Genomic DNA, 25,303 nt, shown 5'->3' with positions numbered 1-25,303 from the left:
TTAACTGCTAATTTTAATGCATTAAACCTTAAGATAGACTTCAAATAATCTAGCATCCCCTCACACCACCTTTGCAAATACTGGGGGGCCACATTTGGGGCAACATTTTGTGGCTTGTTCTGATATATTTATTTATTGGTAAATATTATTATTATTGGATACATTATATCTTTGTAGACTGGGTACAAACTGAAAAAGTTGCTGAGAAAAGAACAGGAAGCTAGATTCACAACAAAGGTGGTCTTGGACCATGACCTTGAACAGCCCCACCCTTCATTTCATTCTTCTTTTCTCCAGAAATCCCTTGGTGACAGATGAAACCAAAATCAAAATGCAATTGTTTTCTGTTTCTCTTTGTCCATTTTCGTCCAAAACTGGACAAGTTCCACATCTTTCCTGTGCTATGCTGGTAGTCTCGAGCAATTCTTTAAATAGCAGAGATTAGCAAAGAGCAGTCTGCCACACTGATTGCTCAACAAAAAGCATCCATTTGAAGGTTTTGTTTTGGTGCCTTCAAGTCAGTCTTGACTCTGGCAACTGCCTGGACAAGTCCCTGCAGTTTTCTTGGCAAGGTTTTTCAGAAGTGGTTTGCCCTTGCCTGCTTCCTAGGGCTGAGAGAGAGTGCCTGGCCCAAGGCCACCCACCTGGCACCCAGCTGACTAAAACTCTCAGTCTCCCGGTTTCTAGCCTGGTGCCTTAACCACTACACCAAACTGGCTCTCTCCATTTGAAGTTACAAAACATTAATTGTTACATAACTATTTTGCTTCTTTCTGAGAAACAGGTTTGTGCAAATTAATTTGAATGGTCCTGAGTTACTGTAGAACAGGTTTAGACCAGGTAAACTGGAAGGGAGGAGTGTACTTTTCCCTATTCCAGCACTGAAACAGGACTAGATGGTTAATATCAGCTAAGGCAGACATGGCTGAAAATAACCTGAGACTGCTACTTTCTGTATATAGCATGAACTAATTTAATCAGAATTAGTAACCCTTGCAACAGCTGTTTAAAACTTATTCCATGACTTGAATCAAATGGGAATCTAGAATCCAGTTTTGATCATAAGTTTGTCTTTGAATAAATCACAGAGATGATACCAAGATGTCAGCTTACAGACACAACTATAGAAATGATTCAATTCATAGTGCAAAGGGACCATCAATTTTTATTTGGCTTCAATGAAACAAAATTAGACAGAATAGATTATTTTATAGTACTACTATACAGGTTTATATGCCACTTGGCATATTATCAGCATTAGCTCTTGCAAGTAAGTCTCACTGATTTTGAGCCCTTTTACAAGGAAGTAAGTATAAACAAGTGGCACATGTTATATTCAGAGCTACTGTTGAGGGTTTTACTTGCTATACCTAATTCCCACTCCACCACACACACCCATACCAGAGTTACTATTCCATAATCAACCTTCTATCCTTTTGTGCCTCCTTGCAGTCAATTTGTATTCCATGCATAATGAGCGTTCACCAGCTTATTTTGATTTTTTTTCCTAAGATCCCAAATGCAGAAGAAAATCCTAAATGGTTTTTAGGGTGGCACTGAACAGATATCCATGTCCCCTTCCTAATCGTATTAACATATTGGCTTTTTTCTATAGTAATGATGTCCCTAGACAGCTTCTCCGGTCCCTGAATATGTCTTACGGCAGTTTGTTACTGTGAATCAATAATTAACCTAGTTAACATAGTTTTTTCTGTACAATTCTGATATCTTTATAGCATCCTCCTTCCTCTGTTTCCCAAAAGCTGATTGTCTTTTTCTTTTTTTCTGTCATGCAACACTTTATGTTGCTGAATCCTTATAGGGAAGAGCTATACTTTCCCTTAATTCTCCTTTTAAGGTTTTGTCTTATTCTCAGCAAATCTTAGTTTTCCCTGAATGTATTGCTAATTCCATCACTGATGTCATTTTGATTACTGTTCTATGAGTACAGATAGATTTAAACTGGTTATAAAAGGATCAGGAAATGAAATCTCCCCAGAGTCATTGAGAGTCAGATGGCATACAAGTTTAATAAATTATGATGATGATCAGAATCACTGTGATAAATTTTTAGAAAAGCAGCACAAATTATTGTGTTTATTTCATAAGGAATTCTGGAACTTAATTATATTTGCATGATTCTTTTAATGGACAACAGAATTTTTAGAAGTTATACTATGCAGTACTGTTATATTTTTGGCTGGCACCAATCATCCAGAACAAGAATGGTTTGGGAAAGCTGTTTATAATGACAGTCTAACTTAGGGCATAGCAAACCCAGCCCTGTTTGGGTCATGCCATCTTGTACATGAGTTTAAAGTTTATTTTGGGGTTCAAAATATTGAATCATTATTCATATTTATCAGCTCACATGTTAAAGCTCTGCTAGAACATAGCCTTAAGCCGAAAGTGATGCTGGGCAACTGGCAGGGGAAAGTCTCCCCCATGCCAGAGGTGCTAACCTGGCATGGCCCAAACTTTATTTGGGGGGGGCAGAATGTCACAAACACAAGTGCCTGACTTACTCAGAGACACTAGGAACCAAGTTCACTCTCTTTCCTTTCCGTGCCTGTCTTTATCCACTCAGCTGTTGGTAGATAAAGAGCTGCTCTTTAACAGATGTCTGGTTCTTTAAAATCAGTTTTCAAGTAAATAGGTTGACTTCCTGGGAAGTCAAAGGTGCTAGAGTTTGACTTAACAAAAGAGAGAGAGAGATGACCTTTAACATCCTCATGGTGTTTTACAAAGCTGGTGATTATAGCGCAATGTTCTCCTACAGTACGCCTGCCAGTTCCTACTTCTGACAGAACATACTTCGTTTTCAAAGGGTGCCCATTATCTTTCCATAATCACCTTTAAGAAGGAATGTATGTTAGTAACCAATTAACATTTATAGAGGCATCCAAATCACTGCTATGCAAGTCACAGTTCAGTTCTATTCAGGATTATTCTTATGTTTTTTTATTCTTGATACTTTTCCATCTTAAGAAAAGACAGGAACCAAAGAAGGTATCAGGTAAAAAAAAAAAGCTGGATCAAAGCAGTAGTGCTTTTATACATATTTCTAATATATCTTCGAACTTCTTATTCCTTCAGTTGCAATCCAAATTTTCTATGGGAAGGACTGCAGAGTAGCCTTGTTTCAATTTTTTGGCTGATTCCAATTCCAACAAAAATGTGTTGTTCCTGTAACAAATAGAGCAAGCGGAATATATTAAATTGTGCAGCTGAAGGAAATAATGTGGCCTAGCAAAAGTACAGCCTGATTATGCTTACTCAGAAATCAGTTAGGGTTATGGGTATTATTACATGCACGCATGCTTAGGGGTAGCGTTCTACAGTAAAGTTTTAGACAGGAAATGAAAATATTATAGCTACACTGAAGAATAGCTTGAATAAAGATCATTTCCACACTCTGTGCAAAGGAAGGGAATATTTATTTCCTTTCTTCTGTTTTTGAAGCTGGGGTTTTAGCCCTGCCTCTGATATCATCTGGCCTTGCCCACCAAATGTGTTATGGGGAGAATGTGCTCTTTGGCTCAATTCAGTTCTTCATTTCTGGCATAAATATTGCTAATATAAAATCATGGACTACATAATGTTTAGAGAAAGATGGGAATGTACACAACAATGGACCCTTTCATCTGTTCATCTCAACACATGGATTGGAAGCATGGCCAGAAGGGTACACCAGTCTTATAGTTGTGGCTGTTTTATGTAGCCCTGCAATGCTTGTCATGAGATCATTACACAGATGAATGGAAAGGAATCCTGAACATCACAAAATTCCTGGTACAGATGTTTAATGTATTAATATTAATCTAGGTCTATAAGAAATTCCTTCCATTTTTAGGGTTCTTTTAAGTAAAACCAGGATAAGTTTAGGAATGTGTGCTTCCTCTTAAAATATTTTCTTCAGTATCCAAACTCCTTGCTTATAACTACAGTTTAGTTCTATTAAATAAAAGCTTGGATTATATTTACTGCTGAATTTGGTGAATGTTCATATGGAAGTATATTCCATTTATTTAATGCAAAATGATCCCTGCTAAGCTTGCACAGAACTGCCATTTAATAGGCTTTTATACTGCTCAGACAAATGTAAGCAGATTTCTCAAACACCTCTGCAAGGCTACTTTTATAACATGTTCCAAGTTTCATAATCACATCTCACTTCTCTTTATTGTTTAAATTCAGCAATATGCTAGTGGTAAATTGGATCAGAGGGTTACCGTCCCCTTATGACATTGTCTCCCATTAAATTGCCCTTTTCCAAACTGTTAGCACAGACAGAGAAGAAAAACTGGTAGCTGTATAATTGGGGGAGGATGGCTTCTATTGAATGAACAAAGTTTAAATTATTGGTGAAACTTAAAGTCACTTATGCATATTCCTAATATCTAAATCAAATATAATACCTAATTTGCTTAGCAGTACATGAGATTTTTTAAAGGTCTCCCACACTTTCTGCCCACATTTTTAGGGAACAGGATTAATCCCAGTTCCTCAAATTTTTAGACTTCAACTCCTCACATCACAACATTGGCTCTGCTTGCTGGGATACAGGTAATTCATACACTGTAGGAAAACTGGGAGTCGCGCCAATTGTGGCAAAACTGTGAGAAGGAAGGCTTAGATGGTATGGACATGTATGCGGCAAAGAAGACTCGGTGGCGAGAATAGCCATGCGTCTGGACCCTGGTGGCCAGCAACCCCGTGGTAGACCCAAGAAACAGTGAATGGACCGCATTAAGGAGGACATGGAATGCGTGAACATCACCCCTGAAGATACCTTGGATCGAGTCAAATGGAGACAGATATGCCGACATGCTGACCCTGCCATAGTGTGGGAATAACAATAGGAGGAAGAAGATGACATTGTAGGAAATTGTACAGCTAATGCTGATTTCAGTTTTAATTACTGTACATTGAGCTTGATTTCTAATCTTCATCTGCTCCTAGAAAGGGTGTTTGAATGGTCATCTGCACATTCATACATATTTCTTAGATGGCATTAGAAAATTCTTGTTTACTGTCGTACTTCAATGTCTGTTGGACTTTACCTCAGTTCCTTTTAACTACCAATGAGGAGATATCTGGGCAAGGATCTCTCCTTGTAACACTTCGTTTGAGTTGATTGCTGAGTTTTTGTCACAGTTGATTGTTCTATCAAAAAAGAGGAAGCAAAAATAGTTTATTGGATTATTTACATTTTTCTGTAGCATACTTTGATTTTTTAAAAAAAATATTGGTCTTCATTCTGCCAAGATGTTCTGATACATGGGTCTGAAAAGTGTTTAATGCAGAGGGAAACTTCCCCTGTTACTCTTTGGGCCTCATGTGCCTAGGTGAAGGATGTTTTGTTGATAGGAATTTATAAAGTAGGTCAAATGCTTTGTTTGTCATGCCTCTGGGACATTTTATAGGAATAAGCCCTACATGCTATAACTATATTGGGAGCAATACCAAGAGAATCCATCCCAGAGAGTATGTGGACCAACAGAATGTACATTAACATGTAAAAATATGCTAGTGTCATGCGCTGCCTACCTCTGAATAACACTCAGACACTGGTTTGCGGATCAGGCTCTGGTTTATTGCAGGGCAGGTACAGCGTTGGTAGAAAAAAGCTGAGAGTGACAGGAGCGCGCCGGTGCGGGGTTTAAATACCCCGCGCCGGTCAGCGCCCCCTCGCTCACGGTCACGTCACCCCCCTTTGTCCAATACGTTGCCCTGCCGGTGGGTGAGGGTTTCCGGGATCGCCCATCATCAGGTTTCCCATTCCTCTGCTGATTGCTTTCAGCTGGGCGATCCCCGTTGTATTGCCGCTGATGGCTTGGGTGGCTCCGTGATCCGTTTAGCTATTGTTTGTTAGCCGTTAGTCGTTGTGGGTTGATGGCTACTTATCTTGTACCCCTTCACCTATTTCCTTGTCATTGTCATGTGTGCCATTGCGCTGATGACTTTAGCTCAACGGCACTCATGACATACTGCCCCCTTTTCGAATAGTGTTCTCCCCCGGTTTTCTGGGTTTTCCCCGTGGAGCTGTCAAAACGCCACATTTTTTTTTTTTTTTCAAAGTTCCCGCCGGAGTAGTTGTCGCCCCTCCCTTTGCTCCTCCCTCTACCACGTGCCTTCCCAGGGTGTGTCCATGGTGCGCATGCTCGGGTCCTGACCTGGCGTGCGCATGCTCCAGCCACACCCTGTTTGTTTGGCTCAGTTCGGCGAGGCGAGAGGCGTGGCTGGTCGGGTGCTTCTCAGCTCCAGGTAGGGCCCTTCTTTTCTTATTTAAAGTGCGTCGCCTTTGTTGTGTCTCCTGGGCGTTGCCCCCAGGTTGCCCTGTTGACTTGCTTGCCACTCCCCCGCGGCCGGGGGGCGGGGGGAGGGTGCTGGCGAACGTTTGTCACCACCCCGTGGGCCCGGAGTGGGGGGAGTGAGTCCCGGGGGGGGGAAGGTCCACCCAAGTCGCGGGCTTGGGGGGGGCCCTTTCCCTTGGGGCACGGGAGGCGGGGGGGGCCTGCGGGGGGGGGGGTTTGGTTTTGCTGACCTTGGTTGCGGTTTGTCGGGGTATGCCCGGTGAAATGCTCTGGTCAGGTCAGGCGCGTTAACGTTGTGCGCCGCCACCCATTCCGGGTGGGGGAAGTGTTTCCACCTGACCAGATAGTGTAGAGTTCCTCGTTGCTTGCGGGAGTCGAGAATGTCCCTTATCTCGAAGTGGTGTTGCCCGTCGATCATCACCGGTGCGGGCTGTGGCGTGCTTGGATGCCATCGGGAGGTGGTTGCCGGTTTTAGGAGGCTGGTGTGGAACACCGGGTGGAGTCTCCGGAGGTTGTGTGGCAGGTCCAAGCGTATTGCTACCGGGTTCACTATTTGCGTGACTCGGAACGGCCCGATGTACTTAGGCCCCAGTTTTTTCGAGGGTTGGGTTGACTTTAGGAACTTGGTGGATAGATAGGCCATATCCCCCACCTGGAACGTCGGTTGTTGGCGCCGGTGCTTGTCGGCCTGCTCTTTGTAGGCAGCCTGTGCCTCCTTCAGCGCCGCCGTGATTACTGGCCATGCTTCCGCGATCTTCCGTCCCCAGTCGCTAGCGTCCACCTGGGGTTCCGGGGGTTGAGGTAGCTCCGGTATGGGGACGAAGTCGCGCCCCGAGACTACTTCGAACGGAGTTTTCCCCGTGCTCGTGTGGACGGCGTTGTTGTATGCGACTTCGGCGAACGGGAGCAGTTCAGCCCAGTCGTCTTGGTGGTAGTTAGTATATGATCGTATAAATTGCTCTAAGGTGGCATTAAGAACCTCAGTGGCTCCGTCCGTCTGAGGGTGCCAAGCCGTAGATAGGGCCTGTTGGGTCCCCGTCAGCTTCAGGAAGGCCCGCCAGAATTTGGAGGTGAACTGTGTGCCCCTGTCGGTCACCACACGTGCGGGACATCCGTGTAGCCTGTACACGTGGATGAGGAAGAGTTTGGCTAGCTGTTGTGAGGATGGGACCGACGTGCAGGGGATGAAGTGGGCCTGCTTTGAGAAGTAGTCCTTCACCACCCAAATGGCCGTTTTCTTCTGGCTGGGTGGGAGGTCCACTATAAAATCCATAGAGATTTCCTCCCATGGGCGGGAGAGTTCTGCCACCCGTTGCAATAGCCCCGCGGGTTTGCCTGGTGCCCGTTTGGCCCTAGCGCACGTTGGGCAGGACGCCACGTAGGTTTTTACGTCTCGCCTGAGCGCGGGCCACCAGAATTGACGCCGTGTTAGGTGTAGGGTCTTGAGGAATCCAAAGTGTCCCGCTTGCTTGGCGTCGTGTGACCTATGCAAGATCGCCTGGCGTTGCGAGTCCGGGACGTAGATTCTGCCTTCCCCCCATGCCAGGTCTTGCGCCATCGTTACCTTGTCGGGGTTTGCCAGGAACCAGGGGTCGGTTTTGAGGGCGGCGGCGAGGTCCGTGCGCATTCCCCCTGGTAGTTGCGGTTGGCTTCTTTCCGTCGCCGGTTGTCCCGCCGTCGGCTGCGCCGTAGAGTCGAGCTGCCTCCGTGCGCCGCTTCGGGTGGTCACGGCCATCCCCAGTTGCGAGGCGGATAGGACCGTCCCAATGGTGTCTGGGGCGGGCTCTTCGTCTTGGGGCAGTCGGGAGAGGGCGTCGGCCAGGAAGTTCTTCTTGCCCGGCATGAACTTCAGCTGGAAATCAAAGCGGCTGAAGAATTGGGCCCATCGGACCTGTTTTGGGCTAAGGCGTCTGGGCGTTCGTAGGGCCTCGAGGTTCCGGTGGTCAGTCCAGACCTCGAATGGTTGGGTGGCTCCCTCGAGTAGGTGTCGCCATGTCTCTAGTGCCGATTTCACCGCGAAGGCTTCTTTCTCCCAGACGTGCCATCGCCTCTCTGTCTCGGAGAACTTCCTTGACAGGTAGGCGCATGGTTTCAGGAGTCCCGTGGGGTCTTTCTGTAGCAGGATGGCTCCCAGGGAGAAGTCTGAGGCGTCGGCTTGGACCACGAACGGCCGTTCTGGGTCCGGGTGCGCGAGGATTGGCTCCGTAGTGAACAGCGCTTTCAGCTTGTCGAATGCGGTCTGGCACGCGGGAGTCCAATTCAGCACTGTGCCTGGGTTCTTGGCGCGTCGGGTGTCCCCCACCCCTTTGGTTTTGAGGAGGTCCGTTAAGGGGAGGGCTATCTCAGCAAACCCCCGGGCGAATGACCTGTAGAAATTCGCGAATCCGAGGAAGCTCTGTAGTTGCCGTCTGTTGCGGGGCCGCTCCCAGTTTAGCACCGCTTCGACTTTTGCGGGGTCCATTTCGATGCCGTCCCCGGAGATTCGATACCCCAGATAGTCTAGGCGCTCTTTGTGAAACTCGCACTTTGTAGGCTTTGCATAGAGCTGCGCCCTTCTGAGCTTGTCGAGGACTTGCCTGACTAGGGTTACATGTTCCTCGTGCGTTTTTGTGTAAATAAGGACGTCGTCGATGTAGACCAGGACCCCTTTGAACAGATGTTCATGCAGTACCTCATTGATGAGCTGCATGAACACCCCAGGGGCCCCCGCGAGTCCGAAGGGCAGTACCTTGTACTGGAAAGCGCCTAGGGGGCAGTTAAATGCCGTCTTCCATTCGTCCCCCTCCCTGATTCGGATGCGATAGTACGCCTCGCGAAGGTCCAATTTGGAAAAGACTTTGCCTGTGGACAGGTGGGCGAGCATGTCCTTCACCAGGGGTAAGGGGTATTTGTTGGACAGGGAAGCCGCGTTTAGGCCCCGGTAGTCGGTGCAGAGCCGTAGGGTCCCGTCTTTCTTCTCCCGGAATAAGACGGGGGCTCCGACCGGTGAGCATGCTGGCTCTATGAATCCCCTCTCTAGGTTTTTATCGATGAACTCCCGGAGGGTTGCCATCTCCTTCGGGGTCATCGAATAGATCTTTGGTCTAGGTAAGGGGACGTCGGGCAGTAGGTCGATCCGGCAATCCGTCTTGCGGTGGGGGGGTAGTTGGTCAGCCTCTGCCTCTCCGAAGACCTCGGAGAAGTCGGCGTATTGTTCTGGTAGGTCTGCTGTGGTAGCGGCGTTGTCTTGTGTGGTCGCCTCCGCTCGTCCTACCGTGGGGTTGCTTCTGCCCGCTGGAACTGGTGCTCGATACTCGCCGTCGCCGAATGTGAAGGTGCGGGTCTCCCAGTTGATCCGCGGGTTGTTTGTCGCGAGCCATGGCATCCCCAGGACTGCAATGGGCCGTCCGATGTGCGTGACTACGAACGATGTGCGCTCGGTGTGAGTGCCCATTTGCAGGGTGACCGGCTCGGTTTGTAGCGTGGCTGGTTTCCCTCCCGCTGTAGAGCCGTCCAGCTGATGGAATGCCAGCGGCGTGGGGAGGGGGAAGCAGCGGAGGTCGAGTTTGGCGACTAGGTCGGGGTGGATGAGGTTTTTTGAGCACCCCGAGTCCACTAGTGCCGCGGCCGTGGTGGCTCCGTTGCCGGCAGAGAGTTGAATTGCTGCCAATATTACGGGGCTTTCGTCGTTTCGTTGAGGTGGTCCGCGTTGCTGCCCCACCGCCTGCCTCGCCACGCGTCTCAGGGCAAGCGGGGAGCATTTCCCGCCGGCTGGTCGGGGTCGGTATTGTCCTCTTCCCCCCAGCAAGCGTCCCAGCCCTCTTCTGGTGTCGCTGTGGCCACGGTCATTCGGCGGTGAGGGGGCGGCCCCGGGTTGGGTGGTTTGGGGCTAATTTTCGGAGTGGGTTTGGGCGCGCTGGTCGGCGGTCGGTTGGCGAAGCAATCCGCCGTCTTGTGCCCTAATTTGCCACACCTCCCGCAGGGCTCCCGGTTGAACTTCTTTTTTGGGTATATGGGGCCGGCCATCCCACCGTGTGGTGCGGGTACCTTTTTCCCGGCATAGTTTGTGTCTTCCGTGGTTGTCATGAGGAAGGTGCGGTGCGCATGTTCGGCTTTCCCCGCGAGGTGGATCCACCCGTGTAACGTTTCTGGGTCGTCGCGGTAGAGGGCCCATTGGAGAACGTCGCGGTTGAGCCCCCTTTTGAACATTTCCAGCAGGGTGGTCTCGGACCAGTCGCTGACCTTCCCCGCGAGGGCTTTGAACTCCAGGGCGTAGTCAGGGACCGTGCGTGTGCCCTGTTTAAGTCTTTGGAGTGCGCTTTTCGCCCTTACTTTGGCTAGGGGGTCTTCGAAGGAGTTTTTCATCTCTTTGATGAAAGCAGGGAAGGTGGCGAGGGCGGGGGAGCTGGACTCGTACAGTTGGACGTACCAGTCCGCCGCCCTGTCTTGGAGTTTGATCGCCACGGCGGCGATCTTGTCGGCCTCGGAGTCATAGGAGTGTCCGTGCCTCCCCATGAACTCCCTAGCGTTGGTCACGAAAAACGAGAGTTTTGTGGGGGTCCCATCGAAGATGGGGAAGTCCTTTGGGGCCCGGGCGTTTTGTGCGGCCCCGCCTCTCGCTTCCCGGGGTGTGGTGTCGGCCGCCTGTGCCGTCTGCTGGCCCTCCGCTGGCCCGTGTGGGTTCGGTGCTTCGCTCGGGGTGTGGGCTTGTGCGGGGACGTCGTTGGGTGGCGCGGGGGGCATAAGCGCCTGGAGCATGGTCCGGAGTTCCGTCAGTTGAGCCCGCATGGCCGCGAGTTCAGCTCGTGCCTCCTCGTCCACAGCCCGCGCCGCCGCTGGGGCCGGTTCCATTGGCGCGTCCTCGGGGGTGGGTTGCCGGCGGGGTTCATCGTCCCTCTGCCGCGGGTCCGCTTCCTCCGCCGTCTGATGGGTGTCTCCGTCGTCCTCCTCCGTGTTGAGCGCCGTGGGGCTGTCGCTCCACGCCCGTTGCTGGGGTGCGATGTGGGGCGCGGGGTCCTCCGCTGGTTTCGGAAGTCGTGCTGCTCCCTCCCGCGGTCGGGTTGCCTCCGTCGCCATCTCCCCTTGGGGTTGGAGCTGAGGCTCGGGTCGGGTGGGGTGGGCGTCCATGGCTCCGGGAGTCCGCGGTGCCTCTGGCCTTGGTCGGTCCTCCTCTGTCTTTTGCCGCGCGGCTCGCCCTCCTTGCCCGCGCCGCTCCGGCCTCATCTTGCTGGTCTTCTCGCCGTCTACTCCTCCCGCGGCTCGTTGTCGTCCGGTGGGGCTCGGCGAGGCTGAGTTTATGACTCTCAGCTTTATGTCATGCGCTGCCTACCTCTGAATAACACTCAGACACTGGTTTGCGGATCAGGCTCTGGTTTATTGCAGGGCAGGTACAGCGTTGGTAGAAAAAAGCTGAGAGTGACAGGAGCGCGCCGGTGCGGGGTTTAAATACCCCGCGCCGGTCAGCGCCCCCTCGCTCACGGTCACGTCACCCCCCTTTGTCCAATACGTTGCCCTGCCGGTGGGTGAGGGTTTCCGGGATCGCCCATCATCAGGTTTCCCATTCCTCTGCTGATTGCTTTCAGCTGGGCGATCCCCGTTGTATTGCCGCTGATGGCTTGGGTGGCTCCGTGATCCGTTTAGCTATTGTTTGTTAGCCGTTAGTCGTTGTGGGTTGATGGCTACTTATCTTGTACCCCTTCACCTATTTCCTTGTCATTGTCATGTGTGCCATTGCGCTGATGACTTTAGCTCAACGGCACTCATGACAGCTAGTTACTTCAGCACCTCCACTCCCAGTCCTATCAAAGACACCAGAACAAAATTCCAAATGACTATTCTCAGGATTGGTACTTAATCCTGAAAGCAACGTAAGGACAGTCATAAACTTGTCAATACTGACTCTGATTGGAAGATGAGCAGATAATCACAAGAAGGTCATAGGTTGAAAGCAGCTTCTCTTCTTCCTGCAAGTTTGATACTAGTTTACCCCATGCATTTTTCATTGCGAGTTTCTCCAGAACAAACTGGCAAACACTCTATTTGATTTCTAACATAACACCTACTAATCTGCTAAAGGATATTTGCAAAAATTCAGCATCCAAGCCTTCAATACATCTTGGTATCTGACTTTACCATTGTCTGGTCATTCCAGGCACTCAGCTTACTCTGATACCATGACGCTTTGTATCATACTAGTCAGGATCATTCTCAATCTTGTCCTGCATCATACTATACTGGTTCTTGGATTATGATTTCTACTGCCAGTGTTACTTTCTAGGTGACAGACAGAGGCATCAACCTACTGTCAATCCCAATGCTGGGATTTTGCCTTTGGAACACACTCGACACTCTCCTGAGGAGGTTCTACACATGACAGCGGCTTTAAGTCTGCCAGCTAGGCATTCTATTCAGTAAATGCTGAAACTGCTTTCCAAGCAGTATAGCCTGATGTCTCTACTCTGGTATCCATACTGATTTAACCTACAATGATGTTTGCTTTCAATAACTGATAGTGGATACTTGCTTCAATGCCACTTAGTTCAAGAAATGTTGACATTCATTATTGGGTGAAGGGGGTGATCTGCCATTTCTTAGTAGGCATCCACATCCTAAATCCATTATTGTAGAGGTTGTTCAGTGGGGACATCACAGATCTTCTCCATATTAATTAATCATGAGTGGCAAACGTTGAATAGCATAAAATACAAATTGCTAGTTAAGATACTCAACTAGTAACATATCCTCAAGGTAGCAAACTAATAATTTCATATGTGTGCTATAGTGGAACATCTGAGTCCACAAACATCGTAAACTATCTCTCCTAGAAGACCACTGGGTTACACCCTCTGGCCTTACCTCTTGCTTTGGGATAGCTGCTTGGTAGTTCCTGCTACCTGATCTGGCATCTTCCCCCTAGCCCCACAGTATGTGAGAGATATAGGCTCTCACCCCCTATATTGCATTTCTGACCATTAAAAAGTAAATGTAGAGAGAAATAAAATAATTTCGATAATATAGCCTCCAGGCCAAGTACCAGATATGCATCTAAGTAGAGGTCTCAGCCCTTTTTCCTTTGGTATATAAATCAATTGCACAAGAGATACTATATTACTATATTACATTATATTATCACACCCACACACACTCTCTTTTTAACTTTCACTATCCAAAATACAGACATTTCGTAATGAAGTAAATCAGTTAGACAGCAGTTCAGATTGTGCAGCTTGATTTTTTAAAAATGCAACAAACAGTGTAATGGTCCAAATAATCCACAAGATGCTACAAGCTAGCAGAAATGTTCTACTAAGAGACAGGATAAAGAATTCCAAATTAGAATGTAGATCCCAAGAAGATCCTAAAGGAAAAAAAAATGCTATTCGTCCATGGGTGAAAGAAAGTTGATAGTAAACATTCAATTTCCTAATTTGTTCAGAGAACTACATGCTTTCATTTTGGCTTATGCAGCAACCTGGAATGCCAGAAAGAGGAAAGAGACCACCTATACAACATCTTCCAACGAAACGGATACCCACGCAACTTAATCAAAAAGTGCGTGATCACACAACCCACTATAGTATAACCTATGAAAAGGATAACACTCCCACACATCAGAAGCAACCAACAGACTACCACAAGCATACAGCACTACTGTAGGAACAAACCAGCTAAGGCCCTCGAAAACATCTTAAGCAAACCAAAAGACCCAGTAGCCCAAGAAGAAAAAACAGGAGTCGTCTACAATATACAATACAAGGATGCAACAGCCACTGTGTAGGACAGACGGGCAGAAGATTAGCAGAGCACATCCACAAACATCAACTACCAGTCCGAAGACATGAAAACTCCTTAATCTCACTACACATGGACAAACTCAACCACAGTTTCAACTGGGAAACTATCAGCATTTTAAATCAAATCAAATTTTAAAAGGCTCGGGAATTTCTGGAAGCCTGGCATTCAGACAAATCAGCCATCAGTAGATACTTAGAAATAAACCACATTTACACACCATTCAAAAGAGACAATAAAAAACCTAGAAAGAAAACAAAAAGGCTAGGACAGATCCCTTCCAGCAGCCAACACTCAGATAAGCAGGGATCATCACCAGACAAACTATCAGGCAGAAAACAACACCCTAATTAAGGAACCACCAAGGAAAAAACCACACCCCCACCAACACTGGCAGGGCAAGCTACTATATATAAAGAGGCAGCAAACCCCACACTCATTCACACTGATGATGTTACCTAATTGGGCAATGAAGCGTCTGCAAGCAAACCATGAAGCTCAGAGAGCACCAAGGACTCCCTCTTAACCTATTTCCTTCATGTATATTGCTGTATGTGTTTTCTGATCCTCACTCATTCCTCTTACATGACCAAAACACCTCAGTGTATTTCTTTTGCATTGGTCACTCACTTTTGTATTAGATCCACATTTATTCTTGACTTTATCTCTTTGTACTTTACTAAATATACTCCTTAAGAAATTCATTCCTACTGCATTCAGTTTTTCTTCTGACATGCCCAACTCTCATTTTCAACAAAGTCAGTGCAAGCACATTCCTATACATCTCCATTTTTGGTTCTTTGATGCTTTCCTGACGAAACAACATAGACTACCTACTATACTTACTACCAGCATTTTCATGTTTTATAATTTCTCCATCCATTTCCCCATATTTAGTAAACTTTCTAAAGTGTGCAAATTCATCTAGCTGTCTTAATTTGTTGCCATTTATGTTTAAGTTGCAATTATTCAATCCATACCTTCTTATCTTGATCTCCAATACATTAACTTTCAAATCCACATTCTTTGCTGCATAATACCATTTATCTAATGTTCACTGCAAATCATTCAGATTCTCAGCAGAAAAACATAGTATCATTTGCATACAGAAATACATACATTAATATACATACATACCTGTAATTATTTATAATTATTTAAACATGTATCCATATATGCATTAAACAAACAAGGAAACATTACATATCTTGTTTTTTTTAGTCTCACAGAACCCATTCAAGTCCTCAAGGAACCCAGTTTGTAAAACCCCATAGTAAGCAGCCTTTGATTATAATTAAGCCTAGGAATTGTTTTGCCTAGTATCTGCTTGTTTGATTAATATCTGCTTGTTCTTTTTTATTTATTCATTTTGTTTATTATTTTGAAAGAGTTCTAGGTTTATTGATTTTAATATATTCAAATATTATTAGAAACCATCCTTATAATCTCCACCATACTGTCCCAAAGAGTAGGATATGTCAGAAATTACAAACATATTTTTCCAGTCTGAGACAATCTTCATAGTGGAAAAAACAGTACTACAAATAAGTGTAAAGAAGACTAAACTAATGAGAGCAGATATAACAACCAATTCCAGAAATGATATGAAGACACTGAAGTGGAGGATAGCTTCTGCCTTTTAGGATTGATCAACAGCAAAGGATCCAACAGTCAAGATATATGCTAACTAGCCATTAGTATGACTGCAGTTAAGACCTTTAAAAGAATATTCAAATGCTGTGATGAATCTACACCAATTAGCATTATTCAGGCAATGGTTTTTCCTGCGACACTCTATGGTTGTGAAAGTTGGACTTGGAATGATGCATCTGAACTTTGGTGCTGGAATGAGACTTTTACAGATACCATGGACAGCCTGGAAAACAAACCAATGAGTCACAAAAGAAATCAAGGTAGAATTCTCACTTGAATCACTAGTGACTGGGCTCTGACTTATTATATTTTGGAGATATCATGCAGAGAACCAATTCCCCTGAGAAGTCCGTAACACTGGGGAAAAAGTTGATAGAAAAAGAGAAAGAGGGAAGCCAATGCCCAAGTGAATGGATTAGGATAACAATGAATGCACCACTGGGAGAGGCCAAGCTGAAGACAGATAATTCTGGAGAGATTCTATCTACTATATGGTCTCTAAAAGTCAACATTGACTTGACAGCATTTAATTGATCTATCTAATATTCACTGGTTCCCATTTTGTTTCTGGTCCAAATTCATGGTGGTGGTATTAATCTGTAAGGCCTTTCACAGTCTGGAACTGTACTACCTGTAGGAACCCTTCTTCCTGGAGGTTGCTAGTCATTACCAGAAATCATCTTCAGAGGCACTGATCCACTGAATTCTTTCCTCGTCTGAGGTGTGGTAAGTGGCTCATTCCTTTGAGCTATGCCTTTAGTCCCTTTTCAATACCAAAGATGTCTTTATAGTATTTTCCCAGGCATTTTAATCCTGGAGTTCATTTTTAATATGTTACTAACCAGGAACTTTATCTGGGTTTTTATTATTTTAATGTTATATACTTCAAGTATTATGTTTTATTATATATTGGATTGGTTTATTATGTTGTGTGTTTTGTAAACCGCCTGGGAAAATCTGTCTTTGAAGGGTGGCATGCTATTTTTTTTAAAAAAATACATAAATGTAAATAGGAGGAGGCAACATTATGTTCACTGCCTTCAGTTGTACAAATCAAGGCAGGATACAAAGCTAATAAATACAATTAAAACTGAATAAATATATTTATATGAAAAAATCCACAAAATGCATCACAAGCTTGAAAGCCTTAGCATTTTTTATAAAAATGTTCTTAGCTGTTCCTAGTGTATTATCCTATGTTGGAAAGTGGAAACAGCCTTGAGGAGTTTTGAAGACAAACTTATGAGTTATAGGAAAAGATGACACCAAAGTCTTGTAGTCTAACACAACTACCTCTGTGAAAGATGGAAAACAGGTTGACCTAAAAATGAATATATCCTTCCCCAGGCTGTGTTGGATGACAGCTCTAGTTTGGCAGAAGATGGGAAGTACAATATTAAATGTCTGAAGGATAATAATTTGGAGAAGGAAGATTTGACTAATAGCTTACAATAGGTTTACTCTGGGAGGAAAAAAGACCTAGGTCAGTACTGTAGTGTATACTACCAGCCCAGAGTTGCTCTTAGAGTGAGATGGGCAGTGACTTAAGTTTGAAATATAAATAATAAATATAAAAACTGTCTGGCATATCCTGGACTAGATAACTGAAAGAATCAATCTTTCTTTGAACATTTAACGATGGTGGTGTGAATTAGAGTACTGGGCACTATATTCTTTTCTTCCTCAGGGCTGTGGTCTGTTGGTAACTACTTACTGAGTAGTTATCCACCAGCTAGCTGCCTTCTTTCCAAGAGAGTTAAAACGGAGGGGACTTGAACAAAAGGAGCGCTAGCAGGCCAGTTGGAAATAGAGAAATTTGATCGTGCGCTCTAGAAGTGCTGCTTGCGTTTGCTTCAGAATCAAAGTCCCCTCGGCTGGAATGAGGTTTCTTTTTTGCGTCCCTGAAAGCAACTCTAAGGAGGCTGTACTTTTCCAGAGATAGGCGAATCCTACTTTTTGCCGCTTACTGTACGCCTCTAAACTCTTATTTCCCTCCTTCGCGCGTTCATGCCACTAAGCAGGTGCAATAAACTCCGTTCCTCTGCACGTTTCCTAACCACGCAGCCGCTTCGCGCGCATGCCCACCTCCGCAGCATTATCTCCTTACCGCTGTCTCTCTAATAGAGAGCACAATTACTCTAATGCAGTGTTTCTCAACCTAGGCAACTTTAAGATGTGTGGACTTCAACTCCCAGAATTCCCCAGCCATGTGTGAAGTCCACACATCTTAAAGTTGCCTAGGTTGAGAAACAACGCTCTAATGGGTAGCGGCTTGCGAGCTTGTGGATCAAAATCGTGGTCTCGAATGAAGTCAGCAGCAGCATTTTTCTCCAGTGGAGGCAGAGAAATGCCCTGGACTGTAGCCGCAATCGGTGGATTCAAAGCGCTGCCAGCGGCGACAATCTTTATATATGTGTTGGAATAAAGCCTTTAGAGGTTCCCCGCCAAAGCAGACAACTGCCCGAAAATGGCCTTTTTACAGCATTTGAGTAGCTAGATCCGGACCGTTCTATTTTGCTTTCCTCCCCTGCCCCGTCTCGCTGCTTCTACAGGCGCCCGACCGAGAGTTTCAAGAGTAGCTCAGTTTGCAACCCCTTTTTTAGCCTAAAGAGCCTCACTGAACTGAAACTGAACAGTCTTGGTTACCGAGTTGCCTGTTTATCTGGAAATCCCTCTCATTTCGCTGCGCGTTTCTGAATACAGGCAAGGATAAGGAGCGCGCTGCCGTTCTTTCAGCAGCCAAGCGCGTCTCTTTCGCGCGGGCGCTAGTTTGGGCAGTCGGGCGGGGCGGAGAGGGGAGGGGTGCTCTTATTTTGACAACTTAGCCGGGTAACTGGACAAGCGAATACCTCCGATGTCATTATTTGGCAAGGGACAGTCGTCCGTGCTCTTATTAAAACTAAGTAGAGAGGTACTATGATTATAGTCTGTGTTAGTGAATGGCTAGTTTCTCCCCACAACGCTGCTTTACAGGCCCTCAGGTGATCCCTTCCTTTGCTTACAGGTAAGTGCCTCTTTGATCTTCCTCTCCCGGCTTGACTCACCCCGCTGCAATTCATCTTTCAGGATTTGTACTTCCAATGCGAGCACAGTGTGCTGTGGCAGAACAGACTTCCTTAAAGGGGCGCAGGTGGTGGCCTGCGCGCGCTGCGGTCCGGGAGGGCTCGAATGAGGCGCCCCGAGGTAGCCCAGAAGCAGCAGCTGCTGCTGCGAACCTGGCCCGCGTGGGTGGTAGTGTAAGGCTCACTCGGGACATTTGGCCGAGTGAACGGAGGAGCGTGGTCGGGCCAGAGCAGCCGAGGCGCCGAAGATTGAATTCTAAGAAGTATGTTAGTCGTTGCACCAGGTTGTGGCGAAAATCTGCATTTCAGGATAAATTACGCAGGAAACGCTTACAGACATTCGTGGTACGTGTTTGGAATGTTGCATGTCTCCTGTAAAGACTCATTAGATTACCAATGTGGTAATCTGTGTGGATCGGCTTGTTTGGGGGACGGGAGGCTTTTTACGAGCTTCACGTGAAAATACTGTAGTGGCGGGCTTTTACTTAAAGAGGGGGGTCAATATTAAAATATACAAGCTGTTCTTCGCGCTCATTTGAAGCTGATTCAAGTGTCTTAGTCTCACTTTCCTGAATGTTCTGGGTTGTACCAGTTGCTGCTTTTGTTTCATGATTAACCTAGAAATATAAGTATATGGTAATAATACTTGACCGAAGTATTATTATATATAATAATATAAGAAATGTAAGTATACGATAATAATACTTGACTGAAGTATTATTATACTAATTATAAGTATTGTAAGTATTATATGAAAATTCAAAATGAAGGGCTTCTTTAATCTTACGTTTAAAAAAACTGAATAATTTGATCTGTCTGAGGAATGCATGACCTCATGGAACCTAGTTTAGGTTCTTCCTATGAAAGGAAGGCAATATACTGTATACATATATAGTAGCAAAACAGCTGATAAGAAATTCTGCAGAGGAAAAAGAGGTGTTGGAGTGATTTTGAGTGGGAAGGAAAGGGATAGCCACTTTTTCTACTGCCATTTCTCCTCAACCTGCTTTTCCCCCAAGCCTCTTTGCATTTTTTTAAAAGTAAGTCTGTAGTTTCCTGTAGTGAGAGAGAAATTTGCCACACAGCTGGGTTTTTGCGCTATTAACTTTTTTGTTCAAATTAACTGAACATTTAATTATATGTTAAAAAAAATTAACTTCTGATATAATTCATTTACAGTTTGCAATAACTGCACACTAAAGTGTGGGGGATTTGTGAAAAATGTCTTGACATGCACCTGTGGTAGCAATCAAGATGTATCAACATGTTCAGTGAACACAGTAACTAAAATTACTGCACTTACAGCCAGATTTCTTGCTAACTATATCTGTAAACTATATATCATTTACAGATTCTTTTAATCTTGATTGAAGCAAAATACTGTTTGTCTAGACAAAAAAAGCGTGAAAATAATTTTCTAGATGAACTTTATCCTTGTACTTTATTTTAATTAAAAAATCTGCTTCATACTGTTTCTCATTAGTTTTCAAAAATACTATAATAGTTGGTCATTATAAATATTGGTCATTATATTGAGATATAATTTGGCAGATCTTTAGTACTAAGATCTGGTTAGAATTATATGTATATTTTCCATTGTAAGGAATAATAATTTGAGCATAGCCCAGAGAAGGATAAACATGTTCACCTTATTGATCTCAGGGATTATAAACAGGGTTTGTTTAGTTGGAACTTGAATTTTGCTTGGTTAATGGAAGCCTAGCAGTATATAAGTGAGGAACGTGTTACTTTCATCTTTGTCGTAATGTATTGGTACTGCATAATTTTTTATTTGAATACATTGTTTTAGGTGAGGTGCACTGATATAATCCAATAGCCATTTATAATGTTAATTTCTACTCATTTGCTGTAGAAAGGCTTTACGTGGTTTTAAAAGTCCTGAGTAGTAAAGACTGCATTAAGCCCTTAGATGAGTGTTGTGTCTTTAAATAATAACTAGAGGTATATTTTTGCAAAAAATAGTGTATTGCTCTCCACTGATTTCAGAGAAAGAGCTTAGTATGTGTTTAATTGCCATGCAGTTTGCATGAGAGGGTGGGGGTTTTTTTTTGCAATGAAAGGCATTATAAAAATAAATTACAGATTCTGCATATGGGGAGGGTGGGTATTAAAATACCACTATACATTGACAACTTTTAAGTGCCTATCAGTATTCATAGGTTATTTCAGCATGTTTGAACATTGAATTAATTTGTGAGGAAACTGTTCAAATAAAGAATTAATATGGGAGAAAAAAGATAAGGCAGGCAATTTTCAAAGATGCTTTAGGTACAAAACGTCTTGTTCCTGAGAGAACTGGATAATGTTAACATTTCTCCATTGGTTCCCTCCTAATTTGATTGTCTATATAATCTTGTAGCATGCCCATTTATTTCTATTCTTATTTGCATTGTTTTCCTAAAGGGATTGTCATCATCAAGACAGCTACTCTTTGCTGAGGCAGGGATTCTGTCCTACCTAGGATCCCAGCCAAGAAAGGCCACAAAACAAAATCGTCTCATTCTTTTCAACCACCAACCCAAAGCCTATTTTCACCTTCTAAAACACAGGACAACTGTGAAAGCTTCCCCATGAGTGTCCGTAATCTCCCGTCTGTGTCCTCTATGTATCAACCCAGCATGTTTAATTATGAGCGTCCAAAACACTTTATCCAGTCTCAAAATATATGTCAAGGGAAGCCACAGCCTCCAGGATCAGAGACCTCTGCTACGCTTCCAAGCAGGCAAACCAAGCAGTCTTCCATTTTAATCCAGCCTTGTAATCCCAATGAGAAGAAAGTTACTTCCTCTTCATCGCTGAGCTCGCCAATCTCACTCTCTTCGCCTTCATATAGCGCTTCATTTCCCGTAACACCCGCATCTGCACAGTCTCCTGCTAGCTCATCATCTGGGCAGAGAATTTCATCCATGCATAACCAGTCCCCTGCAGCCTTCCTTTGTTCTGTGTTACCCTCTCACTTTGATTATAATAATAGCCATGGTCCTTCCTCAGTGGACTCAAAGTAAGTATGCTCTTTCCCTTGCTTTGAACGGTGTGTAGGTGCATTCTTGAAACCCTGAGTGCGGTGTTCCTGTTACGAGTGAGCTGTACTCCGTGTAAGTGTGGAATGCAGGGATAGGAACTAGAAGGGAGAACCCAGGAATGGAAACTGTATAACTGCTGTTCATTGTGGAAAGAATGTTTTGTTCCAAACGCTAATTTGCGCAGGATAGGCGGTATGGAAGTTTCCACAGTTCCATGGAAGCAGAGGTGGCTGAAAAATAAAAATATGGGCAGAATTCTATCCTGTTTAAACGAGGATAATGAAAATGAAATCTAATTGTGGAGAAAGATGCACTAGTCTAGTTGACAGTAATAAAAATTATGAAGGATTTATTTAAGGAAAAGAACAGATTTCTTTTGAGACAAATTACTGTTCATTCTAGTTTTTAATTATTGATTTCTCCTTTGTTTTTATCCTGGGTATAATACATAGTTCCATTAGGTTTAGAACAACTCCATCAAATAATTCAGGGAATCTTATTTGGGAGTAAACCCCATTTACTGTGGAAGGTTTTACATGTGTCACTAGATGTGTTTAATCTGGTTCAGTACACTGCACAGTCAGCCATATTTTAGCTTAGTGTGTTGTGGAAATCCAGCCCATGTATCATGTGAACCCAGAAAATTGGGTTAATTGAGTAAACCATGATTAGGATAACTATGGGTATGCTTGTTGTGCAAATGCTACTGTTTTGTTGAGTATGTTCACTAGTATAGCCTTTTCAAAACCAGATGAGTTGGATTACAGTTGCTGCTGTCATCTTCAGCCATTCTGGCTAGGATGAACTGTAGCTCAACACATCTGACAGAAGCAGTTTAAGTCCATTTAGGAATTCAGTTTTAGTGAATCTTCTCCTTAGTGCATTTCCTGCTTCAGTTCTGTTTATCCAGGCACTAAGCAGCTGACCCGGAACAAATGGCATAGTTGGGTACAGTCCAGCCCTGAATGGACAATACATCGGATATCAGTGAAGGCTAGGTCCTGCCTCCTCTTCACTATGCTTTTGCCACTGTATAATGAATCTTACCCTGAAAAATGGAAGAATAAAGGGTTTTTCTCCTTCTTTAGAATGTTACAAATGTCAAAAAAGTCAGCTTTCTTGAAAAAGGAGCTGAGTAAACATTGGATTGGTATACAGTTTTCTGAAAATAAGTGACAGCTCCCCAATTTCTCATAGAGCACAAAATGTTCAGGTGTTACCTACCCACAAATCTTTATGTATGCAAAGAAGTGGCATCTATATTCTGCATAAAAATCTGAAGGCACAAAGGTCCAAGACAAAGAGGAATGTTTCCTAGTAATAACAGGACCAATAAAAAAGTAACTTGGGAATAGCAGTGCCATCTGTAATGTTTTTTAGATAATTTGCATACAAGGATTATACATTCCTGAACTACGTACCATAATACATTAAAAATGAATTATTTTTCAATAAAGTTTTCGTTCTGGAATTATTAAACATTTAGCCGTTGAGCTCAACAACAACTTGTGAGGCGAAAATAAAATAGATTTTTTTAAAAATAAAATTGTTACATTTCAGTAGTTAAATTTTTAAAAAATCATCTTGTGAGGTGAGACACCCTAATTAATCTACAAGATGGGATCATGATCTTACCTGGAATTAAGCCCCATTACAATCAGTGAGAGTTAATTAAGTAAATTGATAAGGGAATTGATTATGAGTAAACAAACGAGATGATGGTAAATTTGACATTACATAGTAGCAAACAAATATGGGATTATATTATCAAGCTGCTGTTAGAACTAATCATTCTTAACGATACGCTATAGGTGCATAAAAGCAAATTAATTGCCAACAAGAAATGAACTAAAATTGCTAGCTTCATTAAGGCTTGGAGATGAATATAGATTGGGCAATGCTTAATTTTTGTACATAGAGTATTAAACAGATGATGAAGATTTGAGAGCACAGTTCTCCCCTGACGTCCATTGCTTGAAAAGGTTAGAATCAAGTGGAAGATTCTGCCTGCGCTAGCAAACATATCACTATGCTAAGGGCATTCTGGGGGTAGTTCAGAGCAAAGTAAGCTTTGGATGCAGTGATTCTCATAGCTGCCCTACTGACTTACTATAAATTTCTTCACCAACTCTCAGCACGGCAGACTTTTTAAAGGGGAAAGGAAACTTTTATTTTGTTGTTTGACAGCAAGAACTATGACCAAACATCTCATTTTGCTTTTTTTCCCCATAAAGGGTTATTCTTGGTCTTCAAAAGCAATTGAACATAAGTAATATTTCCAATGAAGCATCATACTGTGTTTCTCAGACTTTGTATTTTATAACCTCAGCTGAAAGATCCCACAGAAAATGATTGACGGACCAGTTAGGGTTCTACAGCCTAGTAGTCATGTATGTTTCTCCTCTTCTCCTCTTATTTTTTCATGATATGCGGCATATCGCAGACCCCATGCACATGGCACTGAAGGGGTTTCCTTGCACATCAGCTGCGATATAAACTTCTAATGGAGTTACCTTCAATACGATGTCTTTTATATTCAGCTCTATTTAATAATTACAAGATCACCCTTCTTTTCCTTAAATTAGCAGTTATTCGAAGCCTATGTACAAGCCGCAAACCGGTAGCCTTAAACAAGTACCAAAGTCTTCCGACAAAGAGATACAAGGAACGAAAGACGCCCTCATTCAAGACTTGGAAAGGAAACTACGATGTAAAGATAACCTTCTGCATAACGGGAACCAAGTAAGACAATGAACAGAGAATATATCTGAAAGGGAAGCTAGGAAATTACTATTTAAGCTGAATTACTCTGAATTTTCTTTCCGTGCTTCCATATACTAATTAATTTAGCTAAAACCCAATTCTGAAATATATGCATTTAGGAAACATCTGTATCTTGAAATTGCTACTTACACTGTTCAGTGCCCAACAAGATGACCCACCCTCAGGATTGATTAAGCGGTATATTCAGTATTGTATATACTGAGTTCAGAATTGGGATAATGCTGGATCTCTGTATTTCAGAGACTGTTGAGCCCTGGCAGTATTAGAACATTTCTCATTCATGCGTCTTGGCATGAATTATTTCCTGGCTCACCACTGCTTACATCTTGATCAAATGCCACTTACAGATGTAGTCTGGGAATGTATAACTGGACATTGTCCAAGGGGAAACATATCTAAGAAATCAGTTCAAACTTTTGATAATAATGGATCCCTTCTGATCAGCCAGTTGTGAAAGAAAATAGGGGACAATTAATTACAAATAGCATAGGGGTAAAGCTGAAAATAACCATCATGTGTTGCATGCCCACCATTTTCCCTTTATGAATGACCACAGCAATTTATGTATGTGTTCTGATATCATTACCCTGTTTTCCAGGGAGCCACCAAGGAAGAGGTGGGCAGTTGGGGAAAAGGCATATAATATGGCAAGGACATCCTGGAAATTGAATTA

General features: G+C 44.0%; 1 protein-coding gene across 7 annotated transcripts in view; it reads left to right on the top strand.

The window, feature by feature from the left end:
- MYOT (myotilin) overlaps nt 1-25,303 on the top strand; it is a 58,053-nt gene that overhangs the window by 20,514 nt on the left and 12,236 nt on the right. For 2 of the 7 annotated variants that reach the window (XM_063292268.1, XM_063292267.1), the window contains exon 7: nt 24,432-24,588. In XM_063292268.1, coding sequence (XP_063148338.1) covers nt 24,432-24,588 — 157 coding nt within the window. Of the gene's footprint in view, nt 1-18,601; nt 18,745-21,226; nt 21,825-24,431; nt 24,589-25,303 lie in introns of those variants that run through there. The other 5 variants (XM_063292269.1, XM_063292271.1, XM_063292272.1 and 2 more) reach the window with 5 other exon arrangements.

The sequence above is a fragment of the Candoia aspera genome, chromosome 2 (assembly GCF_035149785.1).
Source record: "Candoia aspera isolate rCanAsp1 chromosome 2, rCanAsp1.hap2, whole genome shotgun sequence".
NCBI classification, from domain to species: domain Eukaryota; kingdom Metazoa; phylum Chordata; class Lepidosauria; order Squamata; family Boidae; genus Candoia; species Candoia aspera.
Note: the sequence above shows the minus strand (reverse complement) of the source record. Positions and strands in the feature narration are given on the sequence as shown.